A 25,881-nucleotide genomic window follows, 5' to 3' on the forward strand; every position below is an offset into this window, starting at 1 on the left:
GGATTTTTGTAGCCTATTTGCCTTAGCCATGAAAATCGGCTAGGTAAATTTGGGCCAGTCACACTCTCTCTCAACCCACAATACAGACTCCAGAGACAAGTCATTCAGTCCATTTTTGTCTCAACCAATGATCAGTTGATCCAATAAAGAAAAAAAGATGGATTGTGCACTTACGGGAAAGGGCTAGAAAGAAGAAAAAAATGCTGGTAACTCTACACAAGGTTCTTTAAATCAGCTGCTTCTTTTGCAGAGAAGTCTACTCCTTATTGGCTGAAGTTGGACCATTTGGAGAAATTCACGTTTTTTCATGAAAGCCCAGTTTTCAGACCAAACTGCTGGCCTAAAGGCTGCAAGAAATTTTATGCCAGAGGTATTTTATGGGTGTTCATGTACTTACCTACAGTTGCAATGGTCAAGAATGTTATCACTCATTTTTTATTCTCCATTGTTCCTCTATTGTCGCTGTTCAGGCTTTTCACTAGCATGACTCTTTGACATTAGTCCATAGGCAGAGCACCTTTATTTCCAACCACTGAACACCAAAACACAACATTGTATGTTTGGTCAGATGGCCTCAGTCAACCATCCTGTTGGAGATTTTCTAATGGGGATTCTGGGAAAGCTCTGAACAAAATTATTGGCTAGCTTTGCAATATCTTTTTGTAAAATGCAGTTCCAACCTGTATACTTATTTTTTGAATACTATTATTCATATTTCATCATACTCATCAGCTTACGACCTTTGTGCATGGAAGCACTATATATAATACACTCCTCACTTGATGATGATGATAACTTTATTGTCACTTTGAATGTACACCAATCGGCATACATCAAAATGAAATTTCGTTGCATACAGCTCTCAAAGGGTCACCACCTCCGATATATACTCCTTGTTCGGGGCCCGCTCAAATTTCAAATTGTCCATTTTAGTCTCTAGGGAGTGAACGATGGCAAACAGGACAGATGGAAATGGGGCTCCATGTGGATTAGCCCTCAAGTTCGCTTGTATTCTGACAACCTCGCCTTCTTTCCTTTTTCTGATCCTGACTCTTCCACCCTTTCCTTAAAGAGGCCTTGCTTCTTTTCGCCCCTGGAGCACGCTGCTGCCGCCGCCACCAACTCCTCCAAAAGCCTCTCTCTCTTCCTCTGGGTCTGCCGACAGCCTCATCCAGTTCCTTCGCTCCATAAGCTCCAGGTCCTCTCCTCCTCTGCCTCCTCTGGAAACAGCCCTGATTTGCAATAGAATCCATCACCGGGCCAGCAGTCAGATCTTGCTGCTGGCAGAACAAATTCAAACAGCGCCAACGACTTTTAACGGTCTCACCAACAGTTCCAAAACAACTAGAAATTCGCCAGGCCAGCAAAGATTGTCGGTCGTATGTCGTATGTTACCTTAGTTCCACCATGTTGCTCAAACACATTAAAATCTTCCTGATCATGTGGCCTATAGCCCTTACTATCCCTCCCAAAACTATTCGCCTTCAAGAGCCAATGCAGCCGCAGCCATTCCAGGCGCCGCCATCTTAGAACTTCTAGGTATTAAGAAAGAGCTTATGACCAAATTACATAAAGGACCTCTTACTATTATGTAGTCTACCCATACCCATCCTCCTGTTATGTTGTCCTAGAAATAATTAGCATATCTCTATGTGCATTTCTGTGTGAGTGCATGAATATGTATGTATATATGTATGAATGCATGTATAGAAACACTACCTCAGGTTGAGCTAATCTAATGGCTACATGGACATGCCCATAAAAATTTTCTTGGCAGATGCACAAAAGCAATAATTATCACTGAATATTTGTGATCACAGGGATTCAAAGAAATCAAATTCCTACACTATTAAGCGTTGTATGGTGATTCATCACTATCTGAGCTTTGTGCAACTTCATCTTTCTATATTAAGCTACTGTAATAAATACTAATACTAATAATAATAATAATACCTAGGATGCTGGCAGCAACCCGTGTCAACCATTAGTGCCAGTCAGTTTGAGTGTTCAGTTGAGTGAGGTTCATGTTTGATGAACAAAAGTTTTATAATAAGATAGGCAAGAAAATGGTAAGTGAGCACCTGTCCAGCCTAGACGAGTTCAAATCACCAGGACCAGATGGATTACACCCCAAGGTTCTCAAGGAACTGGCAGACGTGATCTCAGAACCACTGAACTATATTTTTCAAAGATCCTGGAGCATTGGGGAACTATCAGAGGACTGGAAGAGAGCTGATGTAGTTCCCATCTTCAAAAAAGGGAAAAAATAGATCCAGGAAACTTCAGACCTATCAGCCTGACCTCAATACCTTGGAAGATTCTGGAAAAGATAATCAAACAACAAATCAGCGAACGCCTTGATGCGAACAAAGTTATCACTAAAAGCCAACATGGGTTTTATTGTGTAGTGGGTCCGACGCAAGAGAGACGCCAGCCGGTGTGTGAGTTCAGCTCTTTATTGGAAGGGGAAGTGAACTGAGGAATGAGGGCTACCTGGCCTCCTTATATACCTGGCCAGGTAAGCTAACAGCCAATGGGGTTGGCCCTAGGTTTCCCGCCGAAACTGTCCAGGCCAACGCCCCCTGATGGCTGTTGCTATGCAGATGCCTGCATACATAACAGGTTTGTCAAAAACAGATTGTGCCAGACAAACCTTATTGCATTCTTTGACCAAGTGACAAAACTAGTGGACCAGAGGAATGCTGTAGATATAATTTACTTGGATTTCAGTAAGGCATTTGATAAAGTAGATCACAACCTACTACTTGATAAGATAGAAAAATGTGGGTTAGATAGCATCACCACCAGATGGATTCGTAGCTGGCTGACAGGCCGTACTCAGCGTGTGGTCCTCAATGGAACTGCATCTACATGGAAGGAAGTGTGTAGTGGGGTGCCCCAGGGCTCTGTTTTGGGCCCAGTGCTCTTCAACATCTTCATCAACGATTTGGATGAGGAGATAGATGGGGAACTCATCAAATTTGCAGATGACACCAAGCTGGCAGGAATAGCCAATACTCCAGAAGATAGGCTTAAGATACAGGAGGATCTGGACAGATTCGAACAATGGGCACTATCTAACAAAATGAAATTCAATTGTGAAAAAAGTAAGGTTCTGCATTTACGCAGGAAAAATCAAATGCATAGGTATAGTATAGGTAGTACCTTGCTCGATAGTAGTAACTGTTAGAGGGATCTCGGAGTCCTAGTGGACAATCACTTAAATATGAGCCAGCAGTGTGCTGCAGCTGCTAAAAAAGCCAACACAGTGCTAGGCTGCATTAACAGAGGGATAGAATCAAGATCACGTGAAGTACTAATACCACTTTACAATGCCTTGGTAAGGCCACACCTGGAATACTGCATCCAGTTTTGGTCACCACGATGTAAAAAAGATGTCGAGACTCTAGAAAGAGTACAGAGAAGAGCAACAAAGATGATTGGGGGACTGGAGGCTAAAACATATAGGGAACGGTTGCTGGAATTGGGTATTTGTAGTTTAATGAAGAGAAGGGTGAGGAGTGACATGATAGCAGTGTTCCAATATCTCAGGGGCTGCCACAAAGAAGAGGGAGCCAGGCTGTTCTCCAGAGCACCTGAGAGTAGGACAAGAAGCAATGGATGGAAACTAGTCAAGGAGAGAAGCAACCTAGAACTAAGGAGAAATTTCCTGACAGTTAGAACAATTAATCAGTGGAACAACCTGCCTCCAGAAGTGGTGAATGCTCCAACACTGGAAGTTTTTAAGAAGAGACTGGACAGTCATTTGTCTGAAATGGTATAGGGTTTCCTGCCTTAGCAGGGGGTTGGACTAGATGACCTCCAAGGTCCCTTCCAACTTTATTATTATTATTATTATTATTATTATTATTATTATTATTATTATTATTATTATTATTATTATTATTATTATTATTATTATTATTTGGAAGGGACCTTGGAGGTCATCTAGTTCAACCTCCTGCTCTGGCAGGAAACCCTATACCATTTCAGACAAATGGCGAATAGCTTGACTCCGTCTTCTTTGTGGCAACCTCTGAGATATTGGAACACTGCTATCATGTCACCCCTCGTCCTTCTCTTCATTAAACTAGACATACCCAATTCCAGCAACCATTCCTTATATGTTTTAGTCTCCAATCACCTGATCATCTTTGTTGCTCTTCTCGGTACTCTTTCTAGAGTCTCAATATCTTTTTTACATCATGGTGACCAAAGTAGTTGTATGGAAAGACAATGAGATGACAGGAATATCTTAAAATGCAAAGTATACTGATTTTTTAAATCCAGAATTTGGCTTATTTATTTGGGTGATTGTGTGGATCCCTGTACAAAGTCTGAAGAATGTTTGACACGAGTGAGATCTTAATTTTTTCAATCTCTGGAAAGGAAATAGATCATGTACAATGCTTTGTCTTTGATTTAATGTATATCTGTGTTGTTGTTTTTGAAGCAATCACTTTCTATCCATCTGGGAGTAGTAGTGGTTGCTGTCCTGAGTTTTTTCTTCATTCCTCCCCCATCTCCCAACAGCTCTCTTAAGATAGCAACTAACAGAAAGTCAGAAGTTATGCAATTCTAAGTCTACCTCCTCAGGCATCAACAACAGCTGTAAAGTTGGATTGCGCTTTTAAGCATGATTTTATGCAATATATATTTTGTTCTAATTAAATTGCCTCTTAAATGTGGAAAAGATTAGGTCAGGTTGTGCTAACCTGACCTGGTATGAACACCAGATGGAAATTTCAATTTAGTTACATCACTAAATTACCCTTTAAATATAGAGTATGCTATCATTGTACATCAGGGTTCCAAGTCTTCTAAAGTTAGTCATTGGTCAATCTATTTGGAATCAATGGAACAGATAAGCAACTAAATAATGGTGTGGGAGTATGCTTTTATTAAATTGAGTGAGGGTTACCTCAAATTAATAAACAGTCTCAGATTCATATATTTTACATAAATGCACACAAAGAGGCAATAATCTGTCCTTTTTTCTGTCTCATAGGCTTCTGTTATATGACTTTGATACTCTGAACACACTTTGATAATCTGATTAGAAGATTTTCCTGAACAAAGCTTCTTCTCCTAATGCTGTAGTGACCATGGCCGTTCTTAAAGTAAAATTCACCAAAAGCAAGCGAGACAAACTGGCTCAAATCCTATGGATTCTCAACTGGTTTTCTGTGGTATCTGGTGCAATTGTATTCAGCCTTGGACTCTTCCTAAAGATTGAAATAAGAAAACGCAAGGAGGTGATAGCAAAATGGGATATTAACTCTGTTCCAAATACTTTAATTTCTATTGGAGCCATAGTTTGCATGATCAACTTTTTTGGAGGTAAAATATGTTATGACTGCACGGATGCCAATAAATTTAACCGCTGGAAGCTGATCATGTTCCCTTATATTGTATGCACTCTCTGTTTTACCTTCTGCATCTTTGTGGGTGCTATTATGTGCTACACTATGAGAAATGAATTAGAAGAATCTCTATATCTGGGATTGGGAAATGCTATTAAATTCTACAAAGATACAGACGTTCCTGGAAGATGCTTTTTGAAGAGAACTATAGACACTTTGCAGATTAGATTCCAGTGCTGTGGAAACAATGGTTTTAGGGATTGGTTTGAAATTCAGTGGGTATCACTTCGTTATCTGGATATGACTTCAGAGGATGTTCTAGAGTAAGTATTAATGTCCTCTCATGAAATGAGCTTGAACCTAGGCTTCAGCAGGATCAAGGAGACCCAACTAGATCAGCGGTCCCCAACCTTTGTGGCTTGGTGGTCTGGCTGGGATGGAGGGGAACTGGGCTGCATGTGTGGTGGGCCAGCGCACATGGAGCTCCACTTGCATGTGGTAGGCCAGCGCGCATGCACATGTGCATCAGCCCGCTGCTTGTACGAGTGGAATTGTGTGCATGTACGCTGGTCCGCAACTTGCATGGCCTGGTTTCCCAGTAAGCCATAGCCTGGTAACGGGCTGTAGCCTGGGGTCTGGGGACGTCTGAACTAGATGAGGAGGAGCCTGAAAGGTATGTGTTTTGCTTGAGGAAAGTTATGGAGAGAAAATACACTACAGTACTGTCAAATAACTAAGGGTTGTCATCTCAAATATGGAGCAGATTTCTCATTTGTTCCAGAGGGCAAGACTAGGCCAGTGATCTGTGGGCAATCCACCTGATTTCAAAACTATCTCTCTTATCAATCTCTTCTTTCTCGCTCAATGTTGCTCGTATTTGGGTTCCTCTGCAACATCAGGAGAAAATCATTTCCTGCTTTGCTAACCACCACTTTAGGCAAAATTATAACCATCTGGTATATACAGTAGTGGGCAAAATTGTGGAAACCTTTTGGGAAAAGTGTACATTTGAGGTCTGATGGCTAATAACACCACTTGTTTGTGGCGTAGTACCATAAAATTTATATATCAATGGGAAGATAATTTAATCAAGAATGTAATGCAACAAAGTTTGTTCAATTATCTGTACTCTATGAAACGTTATAGCCAAATAACCAGAAAAAGGAAGCACAACTTGCTTAGGTTGATATCAGGTAGCTTTCCTTTATCTGATTGTAGCCAATGAGCATGAGTGCTTAGAGACCCAGTCAGGTGTCATCTTGTTTTGGCAATGAGCCAATCAGATCACAGTAGGATTTAGTTATTGATGTCATGTGCTGAAGCTGAGAGGAGGACATTTGTCAGTGTGTTATGTGATCGCTATCAAGTTGGTTGGGTTTTTTTGTGTTCTTTCATTTAGTGAGCTTGTAAAACGTAATAAAATTAAAGTAATGGTGCAAAGAGTTGACTGGTTGCCCAGAAAGCGATGTAAAATAGTATTATTAAGTGAACAAGGCTACAGTTATAAAAAAATTAGAAGAAAAATTGGTGGAAACTTAACCAAAAGTGGCATTTCTACTGTACGCGTTTCCCAAAATGTTTCCACAATTTTGGCCACTACTGTATAGTCCTGCAAAGTTTTTGAAGAGGTACAAGGAGACTCAGTCACCACAAAACCACACTGGTAAAGGCAGGAAAAGGTGCACAACAGCAAATGATGGTAGAAAAATTAAGAGACCGTGCCTACGTGACAGAAGGAAATCATCTGTGTGTATACAAGATGAAATGGCACAATGCAATGTGAAGTTGAGTGCAAGGGCTATTCGGCGCAGACTGCAGGAATTTGGCCTAAAATGTAGAATTCCACCAAAAAATCCACTTTTATCTCTCAAACAAAGGTTGAAAAGACTAAACTGGGCTAAAACCCATGTTTCCTGGACAGAGGAACAATGAGACAGTGATATTTGGAGTGATGAGACCAAGATCTCCCTGTTTGGTAGTGATGGCATAAAATACGTAAGGAAAAGAATTGGAGATTTGCATCCTGATTGCATTACATGTACCATGAAACACCCAGTCAGTGTTATGATCTGAGATTGTATGACATCAAAAGGTGTGGGCAGAATCTGTGTGATTAATGGGAATATAAATGGCTGAAAATACATTAATGAAATACTTGAGCCCAAACTGAAGCCTTCCACACATGATCTTTTCCAAGACAATGAAGCATTTATATTTCAACAGGATTTAGCTGCATGTCATGTTGCTGTTGTGTGCAAAAGGTGGTTTCAAGATAATCATATTCCACTGCTGGAATGGCCTGGGAATAGCCCAGACCTTAACCCAATTGAAAATGTATGGAGCCGACTAAAGAAACTTGTTAGTCAGAAGTGAGCCAGCAATAAAACCCAGTTAACAGAAGCAATCATTCAATCTTGGTTTCACATTATAACAGCTGCAGAACTAAAGGACTTGGTTCACTCCATGGGAAGATGTTGTAAGGCCATAATTCATGCTAAAGGTTACCAAACTAAGTATTAACTGACGGTGATAATTTTTTCTATGGTGATAATTTTTGTATGTCTCATTTTTTTCTATGGTGATAATTTTTGTATATCTCATTTTTTCTACGTGTTTCACTTTTCTTCTTTATAACTGCTATTCTAATAGCAAATCCTTCATAAAAGTTATTGCATTACATTCTTGATTAAATTATGTTTCCATTGATATATAATTTTATGGTACTACTCCAAAAAAATGTGTGATTAGCCATCAAAACTCACATGCACACTTTTCCCAAAAGGTTTCCACGATGTTGGCCACTACTGTACTTGAGTTCAAATCTACCATGAAAAGATGACATCTCTACAAAATAGAACATGCCTTTTATACATTTCTGCAGGGAAGGTCGATCTGAAGTACTTAATGAACTCATACAAAATCTAAGTGGTTAATTTAGAGAGTCTAGAAAGCAACCAAACTTTTCCTTCCAGCAAAATGCAGTGAATCTGTAGATTTTAATCCTCTTGCCTGAATTATTAGCCATTTTTATGCAACTCTTTTCCTCACACTCCACATCTTATTGCAGTCGTCTAAAAAGTAATATTGATGGGAAATTCTTGGTGGATGGAGTCCCCTTCAGTTGTTGCAATCCAAACTCGCCCCGACCATGTATCCAGTACCAGCTCACAAACAACACTGCTCACTACCGTTATGATGTTATGACAGACGAACTTAATATCTGGATGAAAGGATGCAGGGAAGCCCTTCTGGATTATTACACTGACATCATGAGTTCCATTGGCATCACCATGTTCATCGTTTGGGTATTTGAGGTAAAACCACATTTACTGAAGTGTTTCTTTTGTAAATGTACAATTTGTCGAAAGAAGGAACAACTTACTATGGAATGATTGGTGAGGAAGAGACATACCACTAAAAATATTGCTGAATGCATGTAATCTTTACAAGAGCAATTTACAATTGCAATTAAAAGAAAATTAAAACAGGAATTCTTCTCCCCTCCCCCATCCTACTAAATATATTGTTTGAATCGTTTTCCATACAAATATGTATGTTTATGATGAGACTTGGGTCAAACTCTAAATTAAATTGTCTGAGAAGCAAATGGGCATCTGGGAAGAAAGCTTACACAACAGGTCTCTTCCAGGCATCAGAAATGGTATGGAACAGTTTTTGATTGTGTTCTATAGCACATAATAGTAAAGTTCTTATTCACTGAAACCTACTGAAGAAAGAGTGGAAAAAAAGATAGTTTGAATGAAAATATTCTATTTATAGTAGCATTTCAAGGATGTTTGAAACTATTCTCTGAACTACTAATCTGAAAAAAATTAGAAAACAGAATAAAATAGAATAAGGAATGTTACCTTTCTGCCTTTTCATAGTTTCCATCATCAATTATTCCAGATTGTTTTGAGTGAAAATTAAACAGATTAATGGACATTTTAAGAAATTAATTTTAATACCAAGAGCAAATATAGTCCATTATCTTCCTTAATGGAAGGCAGTGATTACAATAGCTTTTTAGGCCTGATACTACCAAAAGTAAGTGATTCCAATAGAAGAGAATATATGTAACTCAGGGTTAAACTGTGAAGTCTTGGTTCTCTTAAAAGCTTGACATAGATTCCTTCCCTTTTCACCCACTTCTCACAGCAGAGAATTAAGGTGAGATAATCTTGAGTTTTTTTCTCACCTTCTCCCCCCTTTCAAGGCTAATGTTTCTGTAATGACTTTCTTCTTCAAAGTTATGTTCATACACTCTACAAGCTCAGTCTTGGCAGTACCACTGCTAGTGAGATTTAAAGGGTGCACCATGAATGTCTTAAATGTCTCTAATACATATATTCAGTAAATATTATTTAGCAACACTGGGAAACTATAGCCAAGTGTTAAGAATTACGTACTGTATTTCTCAGACAAACAACAACAATCCAACAGTGACATAGTTTTGTGTAAAGGAAGAGCAAGAGAGTGCCAAGTAGAATGAATCAGGAGGAAAGAATGATATATTGCACATTTCAATACCATTTAGCTTGGTGAGGTGAAAAATGAATTCAGAAGGAAAGGATTAGCCCAAATCCTTCTGGTTAGAAAACTGGACTCTTCATATTTTCAAAAGTGCCCCAATTTAACTGTGAGCTAAAGTTTTTCACACCAAATAAACTAACTGGTCTGAATATTTAAAAATCCAGGCACATGGTGGTCACCACCACCAAACTCTTAAATTCTGTGTTGTGGTGCATTATAATTGGTGGAATCGCAACTCTCTAATGTTCTGTTCATTTGGATTACTTTTTTCCAGCTACTGGTCCTCATTGGGGTTCGTTATCTTCAAACATCAATGAGGAACCTTCTTCTACAGGCAGATCCACTCTGTGATTCTGATGGATGGTTATTTGAAAACAGTTTTGTGGAAACTGCCATATGGAACATCAACAAAATTAAACATCTTGGCAAAGGAAACCAAGTATCCAGTGTTTTGGATAATTCTAATATGGATGTTCACACGGCAAACCATAATTCAAAAAATACTCCTCCCAAAAATATATCCCTGCAGCTTAATTGAATGTAATGCTAAAGACTTGACAACTGAATCATAATGTATAAGTAACATGGCAATTGGTTTGTGCAATGTGCTATGCCATAGCTGTGCCATACAATATATGAGTTTGCTTGCTTGCTTTTGTTCCTCCCCACCTTAGCAACCCATTTTGACTCTCAATCCTTAAAGAGATGGTGTTGGACCAATAACAGAATAAGAGGAGTCCAAAGCAGCGTTTGGTACTCTGGGAATAATCCCAACAGTGAAGGGATTGGTAACTGTTAAGGTGGTTGCAACTCTTGAAAGGCCATCATCATCAGACAGGTCTAAACAAAAAGAGTTTTGAGCACAGTGTTCGAAATAATATTTATAACCATGGTAACTCTTCTTATGTAAATTTTGAGTATCGGTGAATATTTGGGATATCAAGTATAAAGAATAATATTTCAGAGGAATTACTGTTGACTTATGTCACTTTCACTACTATGAGCATCTAATCCAGGGTTGAGAAGAAGGAACTCTATAATTCATTGCCAATTTCTCCGTGGCCATCTGTTGCCTACAAGTTGTGGGAAATTTGTAAACATGACTGATTCATTTGAGCATTTTGTTTAAGCAGAATATATTTGGAATCAAATAACTATACTTAGTAATAAATCTACTTAGGTATACTTTGTAAAATTAAAGTATTTATCTGTAGAACATTATGTTCACTGCTTTGAATTATATATGGGATAAAAGTTGGAATAAAAATATTTAAAAAAAACAAACAAACCCTGGTGGTAATTAAAAAGGCATGTAGTACAGCCCTATTCCTAGCTTTTCACTAAAGGGGTCATCAGGGCAAGAGATTTGTGTTTTAGAGATAAGAAAGAGAAAACTTTTTCAACAAAAGAAGATTCAAGAAGTTGCAGTTCTTGTTCCAATTATTAATCAAAAGTCAGTGATGACATTAGCAAGACAAATATGAAAGATGCGGTAGCATCTGCTTTGATACAGAAATAATTTAATGAAGACTTCTAGTATTATTTTTTCTATATATGGGATGCAATTATAAGAATACTACTTTTCAATCTTGCTGTGCATGGAAATTATCCATTACATTCAAGGGCCATATTATTTAAAATATTACTGAAAAATGGGGAAAAAAGCAATTGTGAGTAAAAAATCCCTGAACCAAGAGGATCATTCAGCCATTGAAAACCTAGCTTTCAGCACATACAAAATCCAGCATCTGATTTACATGTGTTGATTTGCCTCACTTAGTGCTTTTTTCCAATATTTCACAGCCTCATGTGTGAACTGCACCGAAGATACTGTCATTTGAACTACATCTCTGCTGTGTATGTTCTGTCAGGCCCTTGGGAAATAAGCCTGAATGAGCATGAGAAATGAGCATGAATTTACTGGAGAAATTTCTAAAATCTGGGCTGCTTTTTTTAACACAGGATTCTTACAGTCATAGTTAATGGGTTATGGCAAACTCTGAGGCAGAGAAGATATGTCAAAACTGAGGTCCTGGTGTCATCTTTTTTCTTTAAGGAGCAATTTCTCTTCCATCCTGCAAGATCCTACAGAGCAGGTATACTTCATGTCCCATCCAAAATTAGTATGCCAGTCAGAGTCCATATTGAGTTAGGTCGCCTTATAGAGATGTTCCTTTCTCTCTTACTTTCCTTAAGTTCCTATGAACTAATGTAATGTTTTTATTACTTAGATTAACATTGGCCAGAAAGTCAACAGTAGGCACCTTTTTATTTGGGAATGAGAAAAAATTGAGTTTGTATTACAGGCACAAAAAGAAAAAAAATCTTTTATTTTTTTATTGTATTTTTAAAAGAAGAAAGTAGGTAATGTTTAAATTTACGTTACAATATAATATTTGGTACATATATTAAGAACACCTTTTAGCATGGATTTTGTTTTATGAATTTTTTTATGAATAAACTTACTATTTTACAAATATTATTTGAAGTATTGTTATGTTTGTTGCATACAGTATAAAATGTTATTAGATTATGTGTGGTAGATATGAGGTTATGACCGTATCTTCTGAATAATGTATTCATTATTTTTGTACAATAAGAATGTATAATGTAGATTTTTAATCCCCCTTAAGAACTAATTTAGTCTGAAATTTGTTGGGCAATACAAGTAAAGACTACTTGCAATAACAAATGGATTTTTTTTTTTCATTCCTGTTTTCCTGCAGTACAGTTCCTTCCCATTTGGGGATACACCAAGAGCAAAGCATTTAATTTTTGATATACGTTAAAGCTAACTGGAAGGTCTCAGAATTAACAAATTAACCGGCACTAACACATTCTCATTCTGAAAGGAGTCACAATAAATATTAACTTCCTTTCCAGCATATCTTGCTCTTATACTTTGTGTAGTTCTTCACCCTCAGGTTGTTACAATGCTGCACCCAAAGATAAATCATGGACAAAGCCATTTACAGATTACACTTATTTTGAGACCTGTGCTATACTAAAAAAAGGAAACAGAAGCAACTAATGTGGTAAGAGGAGATTAAACCACTTTGTTCTTATATCCAGATGCATTGAAAACTATGTATATATTTAGAACCGCTGCTGCAAAAGAATGAAAATACTGTTGACTGTTTTTAATTTGGATAAGTGGAAAAAGTCAGCTTACGGATGATCCAGACAGTTCTGCTTTTGATCATTTAGCATTCATATCTGGGAAGTTGTATGCATGCATTTTTTCCCCCTAACCAAATTCAAGCCCACAAGTTTCAGTACGCAGATGTGGTTTAGTCATTTTCCCTTAAACTAAGATTCTTCATATTCTTTGTGTGATGTTTTACAAGTGAGGTGTTGGCAATTTAGTCTCAATGAGCTTGAAACTCAGAGCAGGTGCCAATTAAATCCCAAAAACACGTGATTAGTTTCCTGGCTTCGAGCAATCTCTTCTATGATGCAGTGTTGTCGCCATAACAAGTGGAGCTTCCGGTATCGTTCATGAGACAGGTGCAGAGGATTGCCTCTTCTTCAAAGAGAAATAAAAATACAATTATTGGGGTTTAAAAAAACAATATTTAGCAGCACTTTATTTGACCTGCTCAGATACATACCCCAGCATGAAAGGATTATAGAGTTGGAAGCGGCCATTCAGGCCAATTAATTCAACCAGTTAAAAATCTCACACATGGCTATTTATCAGTCCCATTTGGCCCAGGGGAACCCACCAACTTGCTGAATAGTTAGTTCCACTGCTGAAGGGTTCTTGCTATTGGGTAGCTTTAGTTAATTCACAGAGAAATATTTGGGAGCAGCAGCATCAGGCACAAATCACATTTTCACCAGCAAAGAAGTCTCTGTTGTTCAGAAAATCAAGGGACATGTTACTGACACTGTTATGGCACAGTAGGCAGTAATTTAAATAAAACTATGAGGGGAAAACTAATATCTAATAATTTGAATACGAAGGACGGTAAAAATTTCATTCAATGAAGATAGAGCCTCTTACAAGACACAGAGCAAAACAGAAACTTACATCAGATTTGGATCAGTTTCTCCATATTCATCTAAATATGGCGCAGGATAGAAAGAACCTCTATTTTTGCCACCAATCAGCAGAACCCTGCAGTCTCTGATTCTTAAGGAGGAAAATAGGAAAAAAAACTGAAAATCAACAGAAATTTGCTGGCAGGCTTAGTACAAAATATTAAGAAAATGCAAACAAAGATCATATCTAGAGAAAGTCTATGGGAAAAGTGTTTCCAACTTATTCTTCTCTGCTAGCATGTGTACCCATGTACCCAAAGGATCACAGTCTTGTTAATTGGGGGGAGTTATGACATGAGCAATCACTCCCCCCACCCAAATTAAGCACTGACCTCTTCTCCAAATACTGTAAGGCAGGGTTTCTCAACCCTGACAACTTTTAAGATGTCTGGACTTCAACTCCCAGAATTCTCCAGTCACCTAGGCTGGCTGGGAATTCTGGGAGTTGAAGTCCAAACATCTTAAAAGTTGCTAAGCTGAGAAACATTGCTCTAAGGCAGAGGTCCCCAAACTTTTGGGCACCAGGGACCGGGTCCAAGGAGAGAGGTTTTTCTGCAGACTGGAGGGGATGTGGTTTTGTGTGCTTGCATTCCGTGGATGGGGTTTTCTTGTTTGTGCGGACCAGTTGCTGGCATGCTGCGGCCTGGTACTGGTCCACGGACCAGGGGTTGGGGACCCCTGTTGTAAGGTTCCTTCTTACTGAGGATACAATCCAATTTCAGGGATCATTCCAGTCTTTGTTAACTGTATCCATCTAATCTGGCTGCTTATCTCTCCACAAATAAAAGAAAGCAGAAGAATTATTTTTACCCACTTCTTTCCTTGAGCTGGCATCTGAATTATGGATGCTATTCTCCAATATATCTGGCACACAAGAGATTGGGAATCCATCACCACGCCCCAATTAGTTTAGATTAGCTTTATTTTCCAGCTGTCACTTACTTGAGAAAAATGCAAACTCCAGCACCACATGAAACCGCGTGTGAATTGCAAGCCCCCAGCTCTTCTCCATTTAGTAGCACTTGGCAGCAGGTGTTTTGAGAGCACAACATAGCCCCACAAAACAAACATAGGACGGGATGTTTGGTTTCATCATCAGAAGATCGAGGGCACCTGGACAGGTAAAGTTAATTACACAATGAGATTTGGAACCAAGATGGCTATTTTGAAAAGTGCTCTTGTAACTATAGTGCCAAATCATCAACAAACACCATTTGGTTGCTAATATTCGTACAACCAGAAATTAGAAGGTAGATAATAAAACGTACTTTTCAGCATTGTTATATTTCAATGCAAATAGAAATCAGCTACAATGGAGAATGAAACTAGCTAGTCCCAAACAGTTTTGTACTGTTAATACAGACTTATACTTAAGAGACATGGGATAGTTTTACAGGGAGTGCAGAATTATTAGGCAAGTTGTATTTTTGAGGATTAATTTTATTATTGAACAACAACCATGTTCTCAATGAACCCAAAAAACTCATTAATATCAAAGCTGAATATTTTTGGAAGTAGTTTTTAGTTTGTTTTTAGTTATAGCTATTTTAGGGGGATATCTGTGTGTGCAGGTGACTATTACTGTGCATAATTATTAGGCAACTTAACAAAAAACAAATATATACCCATTTCAATTATTTATTTTTACCAGTGAAACCAATATAACATCTCAACATTCACAAATATACATTTCTGACATTCAAAAACATAACAAAAACAAATCAGTGACCAATATAGCCACCTTTCTTTGCAAGGACACTCAAAAGCCTGCCATCCATGGATTCTGTCAGTGTTTTGATCTGTTCACCATCAACATTGCGTGCAGCAGCAACCACAGCCTCCCAGACACTGTTCAGAGAGGTGTACTGTTTTCCCTCCTTGTAAATCTCACATTTGATGATGGACCACAGGTTCTCAATGGGGTTCAGATCAGGTGAACAAGGAGGCCATGTCATTAGATTTCCTGCTTTTATACCCTTTCTTGCCAGCCACGCTGTGGAGTACTTGGACGCGTGTGATGGAGCATTGTCCTGCATGAAAATCATGTTTTTCTTGAAGGATGCAGACTTCTTCCTGTACCACTGCTTGAAGAAGGTGTCTTCCAGAAACTGGCAGTAGGACTGGGAGTTGAGCTTGACTCCATCCTCAACCCGAAAAGGCCCCACAAGCTCATCTTTGATGATACCAGCCCAAACCAGTACTCCACCTCCACCTTGCTGGCGTCTGAGTCGGACTGGAGCTCTCTGCCCTTTACCAATCCAGCCACGGGCCCATCCATCTGGCCCATCAAGACTCACTCTCATTTCATCAGTCCATAAAACCTTAGAAAAATCAGTCTTGAGATATTTCTTGGCCCAGTCTTGACGTTTCAGCTTGTGTGTCTTGTTCAGTGGTGGTCGTCTTTCAGCCTTTCTTACCTTGGCCATGTCTCTGAGTATTGCACACCTTGTGCTTTTGGGCACTCCAGTGATGTTGCAGCTCTGAAATATGGCCAAACTGGTGGCAAGTGGCATCTTGGCAGCTGCACGCTTGACTTTTCTCAGTTCATGGGCAGTTATTTTTGCGCCTTGGTTTCTCCACACGCTTCTTGCGACCCTGTTGACTATTTTGAATGAAACGCTTGATTGTTCGATGATCACGCTTCAGAAGCTTTGCAGTTTTAAGAGTGCTGCATCCCTCTGCAAGATATCTCACTATTTTTGACTTTTCTGAGCCTGTCAAGTCCTTCTTTTGACCCATTTTGCCAAAGGAAAGGAAGTTGCCTAATAATTATGCACACCTGATACAGGGTGTTGATGTCATTAGACCACACCCCTTCTCATTACAGAGATGCACATCACCTAATATGCTTAATTGGTAGTAGGCTTTCGAGCCTATACAGCTTGGAGTAAGACAACATGCATAAAGAGGATGATGTGGTCAAAATACTCATTTGCCTAATAATTCTGCACTCCCTGTAGATGTATGAATAGATGTATTAGAAGTTTGCTTTAATATTCAAATGTGAGAATGTTCACATAGAAATCCGGGACTAGCAAATGAGAATTTGAAAGTTCAATTTCAAACTGGACTGAAAATTCAGCTATATAGTATGTTGATTTATTTTCTTATTATGTCTGGATTCACAGATCATAAAAACAAAAACAAACCCAAGATCTCTCCTTGATTTACCAGAGACTTTTGCACATGTAGCTAGTGATATCTCTGCTAAAAGACCAAGGTGGAAATGTGCTTCTCCCATTTATAAAGCTGAAACTTGTCAAAATGGGAAGAAAGTGTCTGGGATAAACTGTGCATTGACTCTACACTCAAACTACGGTGCAGAATTTTTTCATGTAAAGCATAATCCATGATTTGACATTATGACTGAATGTAGTCATAATTTCAAATTAAAAATCATTTGAAGCCTTAAGAAATGGTCTTGAACACAGCCTTTTCAGTCTATAAAATGTGATTTAAATTGGATAGCAGTTATAACAACTAAATAACAAATATAGTAATGAAGTACTTCTGAAGTTAAATTTGCAAAGCATCTCATGCATTTTGAATATTAAAAACATCAATATTATGAATTATCTTCTTAACCAATATTATTTACTGAACTTCAAGGGCAACAATATTTTCCAAATACTGGATTTTATATAATTAAAAAACACATCACATAAGCATCTTTACAATTTTTTTTGCAATATTACACTCAGGGTACCATTGAAATAAGGTGGCCAGTTCTATACATACAATAAGTTCTATTTTACTATGATAAAAGTGTGTATAAGATCATAGTTTGAAAGACGAGGGTAATAATTACATTGTTGGCATTTGACATACAGTGAAGTGAGACCTCCTGTTCAGCAATAACTGCCATGCATTTTGTACTTAAAGACAATAAATTTTCTTTTTAGTATCTTTTTAGATACTTGTTGATTTCCAATCAACATTTACACCCCTAAATATGCTTTCAAAATACTTGGAAGAGTTTTTAGAAAAGTTTACAATGGGCATTACTCTTTACTCAGTAAATGTGAAAATGTACAGAGTTGTCAACATTGAGAGACACAAGAAAATTCTCCAGACTGATACAGACTGATCTCCAGACTGATACAAATGCTTCGATGTAACATTCCAGTTAGCCTGGAACAGGACACCAGGGCACTGCTTAGGTCTAGCAAAATAGGACAGGAGGAGGCATAATTCCATCACCACTTTTGGAAAGTTTTCCTGTTGGAGACCTTTCCACCAAGATAATTTGGGTATGGGTTAGTTACCAGTATGAAACAAAGCTCCTTATCCTTAAATGGATAGCAAGGAGAAAAATGATGGAAGTTGTCTACTTAAAGATGGATCCTTTAGTTATCCTTAATTCAGTTCAATGAAATAACTTTTCTAATGAGCAGAGCTTCTGGTTCTCACCTAAATTGAGATCCTTGGTTCAAAAGGCAGCTGTAGTCTTCTGGGAGCTCTATCAATTTATTTCTTTCCCTTGGATATCTAGTTGTTTAAACAAAAAAGAATTACTGTATGCCAGGGTTCAAAGAGGTATCAAAGCTTCACCTGCTAGAGTTGTGTTTTTCAACCTTTACAACTTGGAAGACGTGTGGTCTTCAACTCCCAGAGTTCATCAGTCAGTATGAAAATCCATAGAACTTCAAACTGCCATGATTAAGAAATATTGTGTTAAAGTGTTCCTCAGTGGAATTCAAAATCTTTGCACCCAAAATGGTTTAAGGCAGAAAGACTTATGATGTTCAAGGTAGAAATTTATGAGCACTTACAAAGAATTGCAAGTGCATTTCCTTTCCATTACTTTCTAAATAATGATAATCTAAAGAGACATGCAACTAATTACAAGTGCAACAAAACCACTAAAAGGAGATCAGATGGGGGATAGACCTGAGATCACATCCCTAACACTTCTTATCTGCAAGCAACCATAGAGACCTTGAAAATGGGTCAGCACATTGGTGATGGGCAAAGGCAGGTTTAAATGGTGTGAGAGAGTTCTGAATAAGGGTTTCCACTCAATTTTTAAGCCCCTGAAAGAGGCCGTTCAGAAAAAAAATACAAAGACTCTAATATTCCCCCCACCCCAGTATGTTTAAGACCAAGGACTGCTTACTTGAGATTCTGGAGTAATACAAGTATTTATTTTTATTTATTTTATTTTATTGGATTTGTATACCGCCCTATTCCCGTAGGACTCAGGGCGGTTTACAGGGCAGTTAAAACCATGAATACAAAAAATTAAAAACAAATAAAACAATTAAATTAAATTCAAGCCCCAAGAGTAAATCTAAAACCCAGTTAAATTAACAACCCCACAGTCTGGACCAAACAGATCGAAGAGCCAAGTTTTCAGGTCCCGGCGAAATGAGCGAAGGTCGGGGGCAATCCTAAGTTCTGTGGGTAGTTGGTTCCATAGGGCAGGCGCACCCACAGAGAACGCCCTTCCCCTGGGAATAACCCGCCGGCATTCATTAACCGGCGGTACCCTGAGAAGACCCTCCCTGTGGGGGCGCACAGGACGATGGGAAGATGATGCCGGCAGCAGGTGTTCCCTTAGATATCCTCTAGGTATGGAGAATTAAAAATCTCAGAATACTATGATAATTGTGGGACTTGTAATTCAAATACATTTGAAGAATATGTTATCAAAAGTCACTTTTTTCTCTACTTCTGCATACACTGAGTTTGCAAATTTGGCTTTAGGCTAATAAAAACCTAATAAGATTTTAAAGCAAGCAATTCCTGAAAGTAGTAGTGACTTCCTTAGATTCAAAAGCACAATTATTGATAATCCCTTCTTATGAAGAAAAAAACTGTACATTTTCTTCCTTGCTTATCAACTACAGTAGGGACTGGCATCTCCAGCAATAAGCAATGTGGTTGCAAAGTGAAACATCGGTGGCTCTGGCAGATTTATGACATCACTTCACATTCAGTTGTTAAGTGAGTCACTGCTGGTCATTAAGTGAGATATCATGTGACTGTGACTTGTAATTTTACTGCAAGCTTCTCTACTGACTGCTTGTTAGAAGCCAGTTGTGAAATGTGCAAATATTGATCATATGACCACAGAATGCTGCAATGACTGTAAACGCCCACCAGTTGCAAAGAGCGCAAATGTCAGTGATATGACTGGCTGGAATGAAGCAACAGCCATAAATGCAAGGACTGGTTGTAAAGTTACTTTTTCAACAGCACTATAACTTTGAATACCCCCCCCCTCCAGTTTAAATAAATGCCTAGAGTATATTTTTGAAATAGAAGCTACAATAAAAGGTATCTTTTTATCAAAGAACATTTCACTTTCAATATATGACAGCACAGCTTCTGATTATTTGTACTGATTCAAGTGTCAGTCCTAGAAGCAATTTATTACTCAGTCCAGATATTTGCTACTCCTTTAAGTCGACATTCCCTACATTGATATTGGATTTCAGTTCTTGTAATTAGAGAAATAATTATGGGAATTGAGGATCATTGGGAAGGCTTCTTTGCATATTATGTTTCAATAAATTGATTGCAGTAGTGTCTCAAAAAGGAATGTTGAATTTACAGTAAAGAAAACATTTTGAAAGCAATGAGTAACACATTAACATTAGTACGGGAATGCTGAAATCTCATTTAAAGGATCAGCATTAATTCAAACACTATTCAATCCATTTTTTACTGAATTCCAGGGAAAGACTGCACCTCTTACCTAGAAATAATATAAAAAGCATTCAGAAGTAGCAAGTTAGAAATATATTCTGGTTTGGATTAGCCAAGTCCATATAACTCGTACGTAGCTGGAGAGCTAGAAAAATGAAACTCACCTTATTGCAATACTTTTTCCCTCCAGGAAGCAAAGCACAGCCAGATCAGTGCACCATCTGTTTGAAAAACTTTCTATCAGTCTTGTCAGTGGCAAAAACAAGGGGAAAGACATATAATCCTAAATGGAAGAAATGTTTAGGCCCCTGAGTATAATTTCCTATTCAGGCGGGAATCTATTAAACCACCCCAAAAGATGGCTGCCCAGCTGTTCCTTGAACAAATCCAGCAAAAGGGAATTTAGCGTGCCTCTTAATCACTGGTTCAATGTTGAATTGCTCTGTCCATTGAAAAGCTTTTCCTAACATTCAGCTGGAATCTTGTCTTGTTTTATATAACACAGATTTTGTGGACTGCACTCGAGGGCAGCAAGGAAAAGGTTTTAGTCTTATTCAGTGTGATACTCATTAGAGCAGACATGTCAAACTCGCAATGTCATGTGACGTCACGCAACGTATCGGGACAGTTTTACCATTGCTGGCAATGGGGTGGGTGTAGCTTCCGGATGATGTATCCGGCCCATGGGCCAGCCGTTTGACACTTCTGCATTAGAGTAATTGAAATTGCTGACATTGTCTCTCCTCACTATCTTTTCTCAAGGTAAACCTATCCATTTCTCTTAACCTCTTCTCTGATCAACCCTCGCTGCTTTTCCTTGCATTTGCCACAATTTTTCAGAATCTCTTTAAAAATATCTTGCTTAGAATTGATCCACTCAATATAGAATGGAATTACTGCTTTCTACTGACATAGCCAAAAGTGAATTTGTCTTTTTAACAGCTTTGTCACTTTGCTGAATCTCTAGACATGTACATGAGAACCTTACCCTGACAAACACTTATATAAACAAGCCCTTATATTTGAACAGAGACATGCACTACTCCCAGGATGATGAGGAACCCTGGGAGCAGAGAACAGCGCCCAAATATATGACAGATCAGTCCTTTCCATTATTAATTCTTGAAATCAGCTTTTGCACGCACCATCTCTCTAATCTTTTTGCTCTTTGGTCTGCAAATCTCACCTTGGAATTAATTCAAGCTGTTTTCATTCCTGCCCCCAAGAGAAACTCCTATGCTTACAGCAAGACTGAGGATTGGCTCTTCCTAGTCATCCTTTCGTACTTTTATATGTACTAACTTTTGATTTTCTAAACAAATGCTTCAGTCTGAGCAACTGGTTTAGTAAACTATTTTTCCCAAGGGGATCTAAAACAGCAACCTGAAAGTTATTTCCTAAGGTCTAAGATAAAGGAGAGTTTGGCTTCCTCAAATCCAAATCACAGATAAGCAATTATTCTGCATAAAATTACTTAGCATTGTTTTAAATTTAATTAGTACTAAATATGATTAAATAAATGCTAAACATTTTAATCTACTTATATTTAGGTCATGGTTGTTCTATACTGGCAGACTGCTCCCTAGCACACATACACAGCCTAAGTTAGCATAATATGCTAGACATGACTAAAATGAGAATGAGTAGTGTGTGGTTCACTGGACTGTTATATATTATCCTAGCATGTTTAATAATATAGTTTATTTGTTTGGATACAGTATATTAGCTGTTGTTTTGCATCAATAAATACCTTTGAAGTAAGGGCTCCACAATATTCCAATATTCTTGGAAAAGCATGAACAGATTGGTAGGTAGAGACAGATAATCACAAAGTGCCTTGAACTGATCTTCCTCTGAAACTGTTAGAAGAATAATTTTAGACATTAGATATAATAATTAGACATAAAAGTTTTCTCTATTCAGTCCATCAATTGAATCAGTATAAAAATACTGTAAATAACCAGAATGAGACAATAGTCTCATAGAAGACAATAGAATTCATGAAGATTCTTGTTCTTACAGATGAGCAGAGCTGCTGGTTTATTTTCTTGGTGACTGTAACTTTAATAATTCAAGTTGTAACAGCTTTCTTATACTGGGGAAAAACAAGAGGCTTCTTATATAACAACCAATTGCCATGTTGGTCATTTCTGTAAAGGCTGTGAAATTCTACTTTTAAGAAAGCAAACTGATATTGAAGAGTTAACAAGAAATTAGGACTATTTGCTCTCCAATCTGAAAGAGAGCACAGAGCATTGAGCTTTTTTAATTTTAATTCCATTTACATCCAGCCCTTCTCCGAAGACTCAGGGCGGCTTACAAGCTTAGCAGTAGCCTTCATTCTATGTATATGCCTGCTTATTAGGGCTTTCACCCCCCCCCCAGCGGCATTATTACAAAGTCAGCTTAATTGCCCCCAACAATCTGAGTCCTCATTTTACCTACCTCGGAAGGATGGAAGGCTGAGTCAACCTTGAGCCTGGTGGGACTCGAACCTGCACTAATTGCAGGCAGCTGGTGTTACTTAAGGAGGCATTAGCCCACTGCTCCACCAAGGCTTATATAATTTAATATGTCTTCTTTTTGGAAAAAAACCCTTAATAATCACATTCCCCCCCCCCTTTATATTCATGATTGCAGTTACCAGAAAACAGCAAAGAGCAACATTTTAAGAAGATTTTCAATGGAGAGTACTGGTTGAAACTGAGAATGTGATGCATGTGAATTGATATTTAAATTTTACCCATATTTAATAGCACATTTTGTTTCCTGAACATTTTGAAATTGGCTCCATCTCAAAATTAACAAGGTTAACCTACGCAGGTACTTACTGGATGAAAGTTCTTCAGGTGGAGGTATTGCCAGCAGATAATGGAAGAATAAAGCAGCGCACCGGAGGTAGGGGGTGATGCCTTTCTTTATACAATCCCACAAATACCAGCCTGGAACTTGCAAGCTGTAACAACTGTGACAATTCAAATATATGGGTTTAATATTTTCAAAATTTTGAAACTGGATTAAAATTCTAACTGATTAAAAACAAATGACCAAGGCATAGTGAAAAATATATATTAAAAAAACCTCTCACTAAAGCAGTGATGTTATTTTTTTGTAAGTATTCTTTTATCTGCTATGCTCCAAAATAACAATCTTTCTTTTTTACATCAATAAATATATAGTTGAGAACATTTATGGAAAAGTGGCAAAAATAATTAATCTCACTCTAAAAGAAATATCCAGTTATATTCAAATAATGTGCAACCAGTTAGTATTGTTAAAAGGGCTGCTAAGTAGATTGCTATAAAGGCAATTTTATGCGCTGCCTTTCTTTTTTTCTGTTTATCACCTTTTCTCCCCTTAAAGACATGATAGCAGTGTTCCAATATCTCAGGGATTGCCAAAAAGAAGAGGGAGTCAAGCTATTCTCCAAAGCAACCCTTTTTCAACAATTAATCAGTGGAACAAACTGCCTCCAGAAGTGGTGAATGCTCCAACACTGGAAGTTTCTAAGAAGAGACTGGACAACCATTTGTCTGGAATGGTATAGGGTTTCCTGCCTGAGCAGGGAGTTGGACTAGAAGACCTCAAAGTCCCTTCCAACACTACTACAGGGAGTGCAGAATTATTAGGCAAATGAGTATTTTGACCACATCATCCTCTTTATGCATGTTGTCTTACTCCAAGCTGTATAGGCTCGAAAGCCTACTACCAATTAAGCATATTAGGTGATGTGCATCTCTGTAATGAGAAGGGGTGTGGTCTAATGACATCAACACCCTGTATCAGGTGTGCATAATTATTAGGCAACTTCCTTTCCTTTGGCAAAATGGGTCAAAAGAAGGACTTGACAGGCTCAGAAAAGTCAAAAATAGTGAGATATCTTGCAGAGGGATGCAGCACTCTTAAAACTGCAAAGCTTCTGAAGCGTGATCATCGAACAATCAAGCGTTTCATTCAAAATAGTCAACAGGGTCGCAAGAAGCGTGTGGAGAAACCAAGGCGCAAAAATAACTGCCCATGAACTGAGAAAAGTCAAGCGTGCAGCTGCCAAGATGCCACTTGCCACCAGTTTGGCCATATTTCAGAGCTGCAACATCACTGGAGTGCCCAAAAGCACAAGGTGTGCAATACTCAGAGACATGGCCAAGGTAAGAAAGGCTGAAAGACGACCACCACTGAACAAGACACACAAGCTGAAACGTCAAGACTGGGCCAAGAAATATCTCAAGACTGATTTTTCTAAGGTTTTATGGACTGATGAAATGAGAGTGAGTCTTGATGGGCCAGATGGATGGGCCCGTGGCTGGATTGGTAAAGGGCAGAGAGCTCCAGTCCGACTCAGACGCCAGCAAGGTGGAGGTGGAGTACTGGTTTGGGCTGGTATCATCAAAGATGAGCTTGTGGGGCCTTTTCGGGTTGAGGATGGAGTCAAGCTCAACTCCCAGTCCTACTGCCAGTTTCTGGAAGACACCTTCTTCAAGCAGTGGTACAGGAAGAAGTCTGCATCCTTCAAGAAAAACATGATTTTCATGCAGGACAATGCTCCATCACACGCGTCCAAGTACTCCACAGCGTGGCTGGCAAGAAAGGGTATAAAAGCAGGAAATCTAATGACATGGCCTCCTTGTTCACCTGATCTGAACCCCATTGAGAACCTGTGGTCCATCATCAAATGTGAGATTTACAAGGAGGGAAAACAGTACACCTCTCTGAACAGTGTCTGGGAGGCTGTGGTTGCTGCTGCACGCAATGTTGATGGTGAACAGATCAAAACACTGACAGAATCCATGGATGGCAGGCTTTTGAGTGTCCTTGCAAAGAAAGGTGGCTATATTGGTCACTGATTTGTTTTTGTTATGTTTTTGAATGTCAGAAATGTATATTTGTGAATGTTGAGATGTTATATTGGTTTCACTGGTAAAAATAAATAATTGAAATGGGTATATATTTGTTTTTTGTTAAGTTGCCTAATAATTATGCACAGTAATAGTCACCTGCACACACAGATATCCCCCTAAAATAGCTATAACTAAAAACAAACTAAAAACTACTTCCAAAAATATTCAGCTTTGATATTAATGAGTTTTTTGGGTTCATTGAGAACATGGTTGTTGTTCAATAATAAAATTAATCCTCAAAAATACAACTTGCCTAATAATTCTGCACTCCCTGTACTACTACTACTATTATTACTATTATTATTATTATTATTATTATTATTATTATTATTATTATTATTATTATTATTATTATTATTATTATCTTAACTGCTGCCCAAAAAGGTGTTGCT

The 25,881-nt window shown here is 38.2% G+C and overlaps 2 protein-coding genes across 2 annotated transcripts in view; one reads left to right on the forward strand and one right to left on the reverse strand.

Annotated features, from left to right (window-relative positions):
• Positions 1–5,105: 5,105 nt before the first annotated feature.
• On the forward strand, positions 5,106–10,434 carry LOC308667092 (photoreceptor outer segment membrane glycoprotein 2-like; the record flags this gene model as incomplete). The annotated part of the gene is made up of 3 exons (XM_081326188.1): positions 5,106–5,686; positions 8,431–8,677; positions 10,171–10,434. The coding sequence occupies 3 exons, from the start codon at positions 5,106–5,108 to the stop codon at positions 10,432–10,434; spliced, it is 1,092 nt and encodes a 363-aa protein (XP_081182314.1).
• Positions 10,435–12,137: 1,703 nt separating this feature from the next.
• UBR1 (ubiquitin protein ligase E3 component n-recognin 1) overlaps positions 12,138–25,881 on the reverse strand; it is a 76,251-nt gene continuing 62,507 nt past the window's right edge. The window contains exons 41-47 of the mRNA XM_081312777.1: positions 23,423–23,556; positions 22,342–22,450; positions 20,756–20,812; positions 18,351–18,428; positions 14,883–15,053; positions 13,930–14,031; positions 12,138–13,422 (exon numbers count right to left, since the gene is read on the reverse strand). Coding sequence (XP_081168903.1) covers positions 13,281–13,422; positions 13,930–14,031; positions 14,883–15,053; positions 18,351–18,428; positions 20,756–20,812; positions 22,342–22,450; positions 23,423–23,556 — 793 coding nt within the window. The 3' untranslated portion in view covers positions 12,138–13,280. The remainder of the gene's footprint in view (positions 13,423–13,929; positions 14,032–14,882; positions 15,054–18,350; positions 18,429–20,755; positions 20,813–22,341; positions 22,451–23,422; positions 23,557–25,881) is intronic.

This window comes from Vipera berus, assembly GCF_964194415.1.
Source record: "Vipera berus genome assembly, chromosome: 1".
In the NCBI taxonomy this organism is placed as follows: Eukaryota; Metazoa; Chordata; class Lepidosauria; order Squamata; family Viperidae; genus Vipera; species Vipera berus.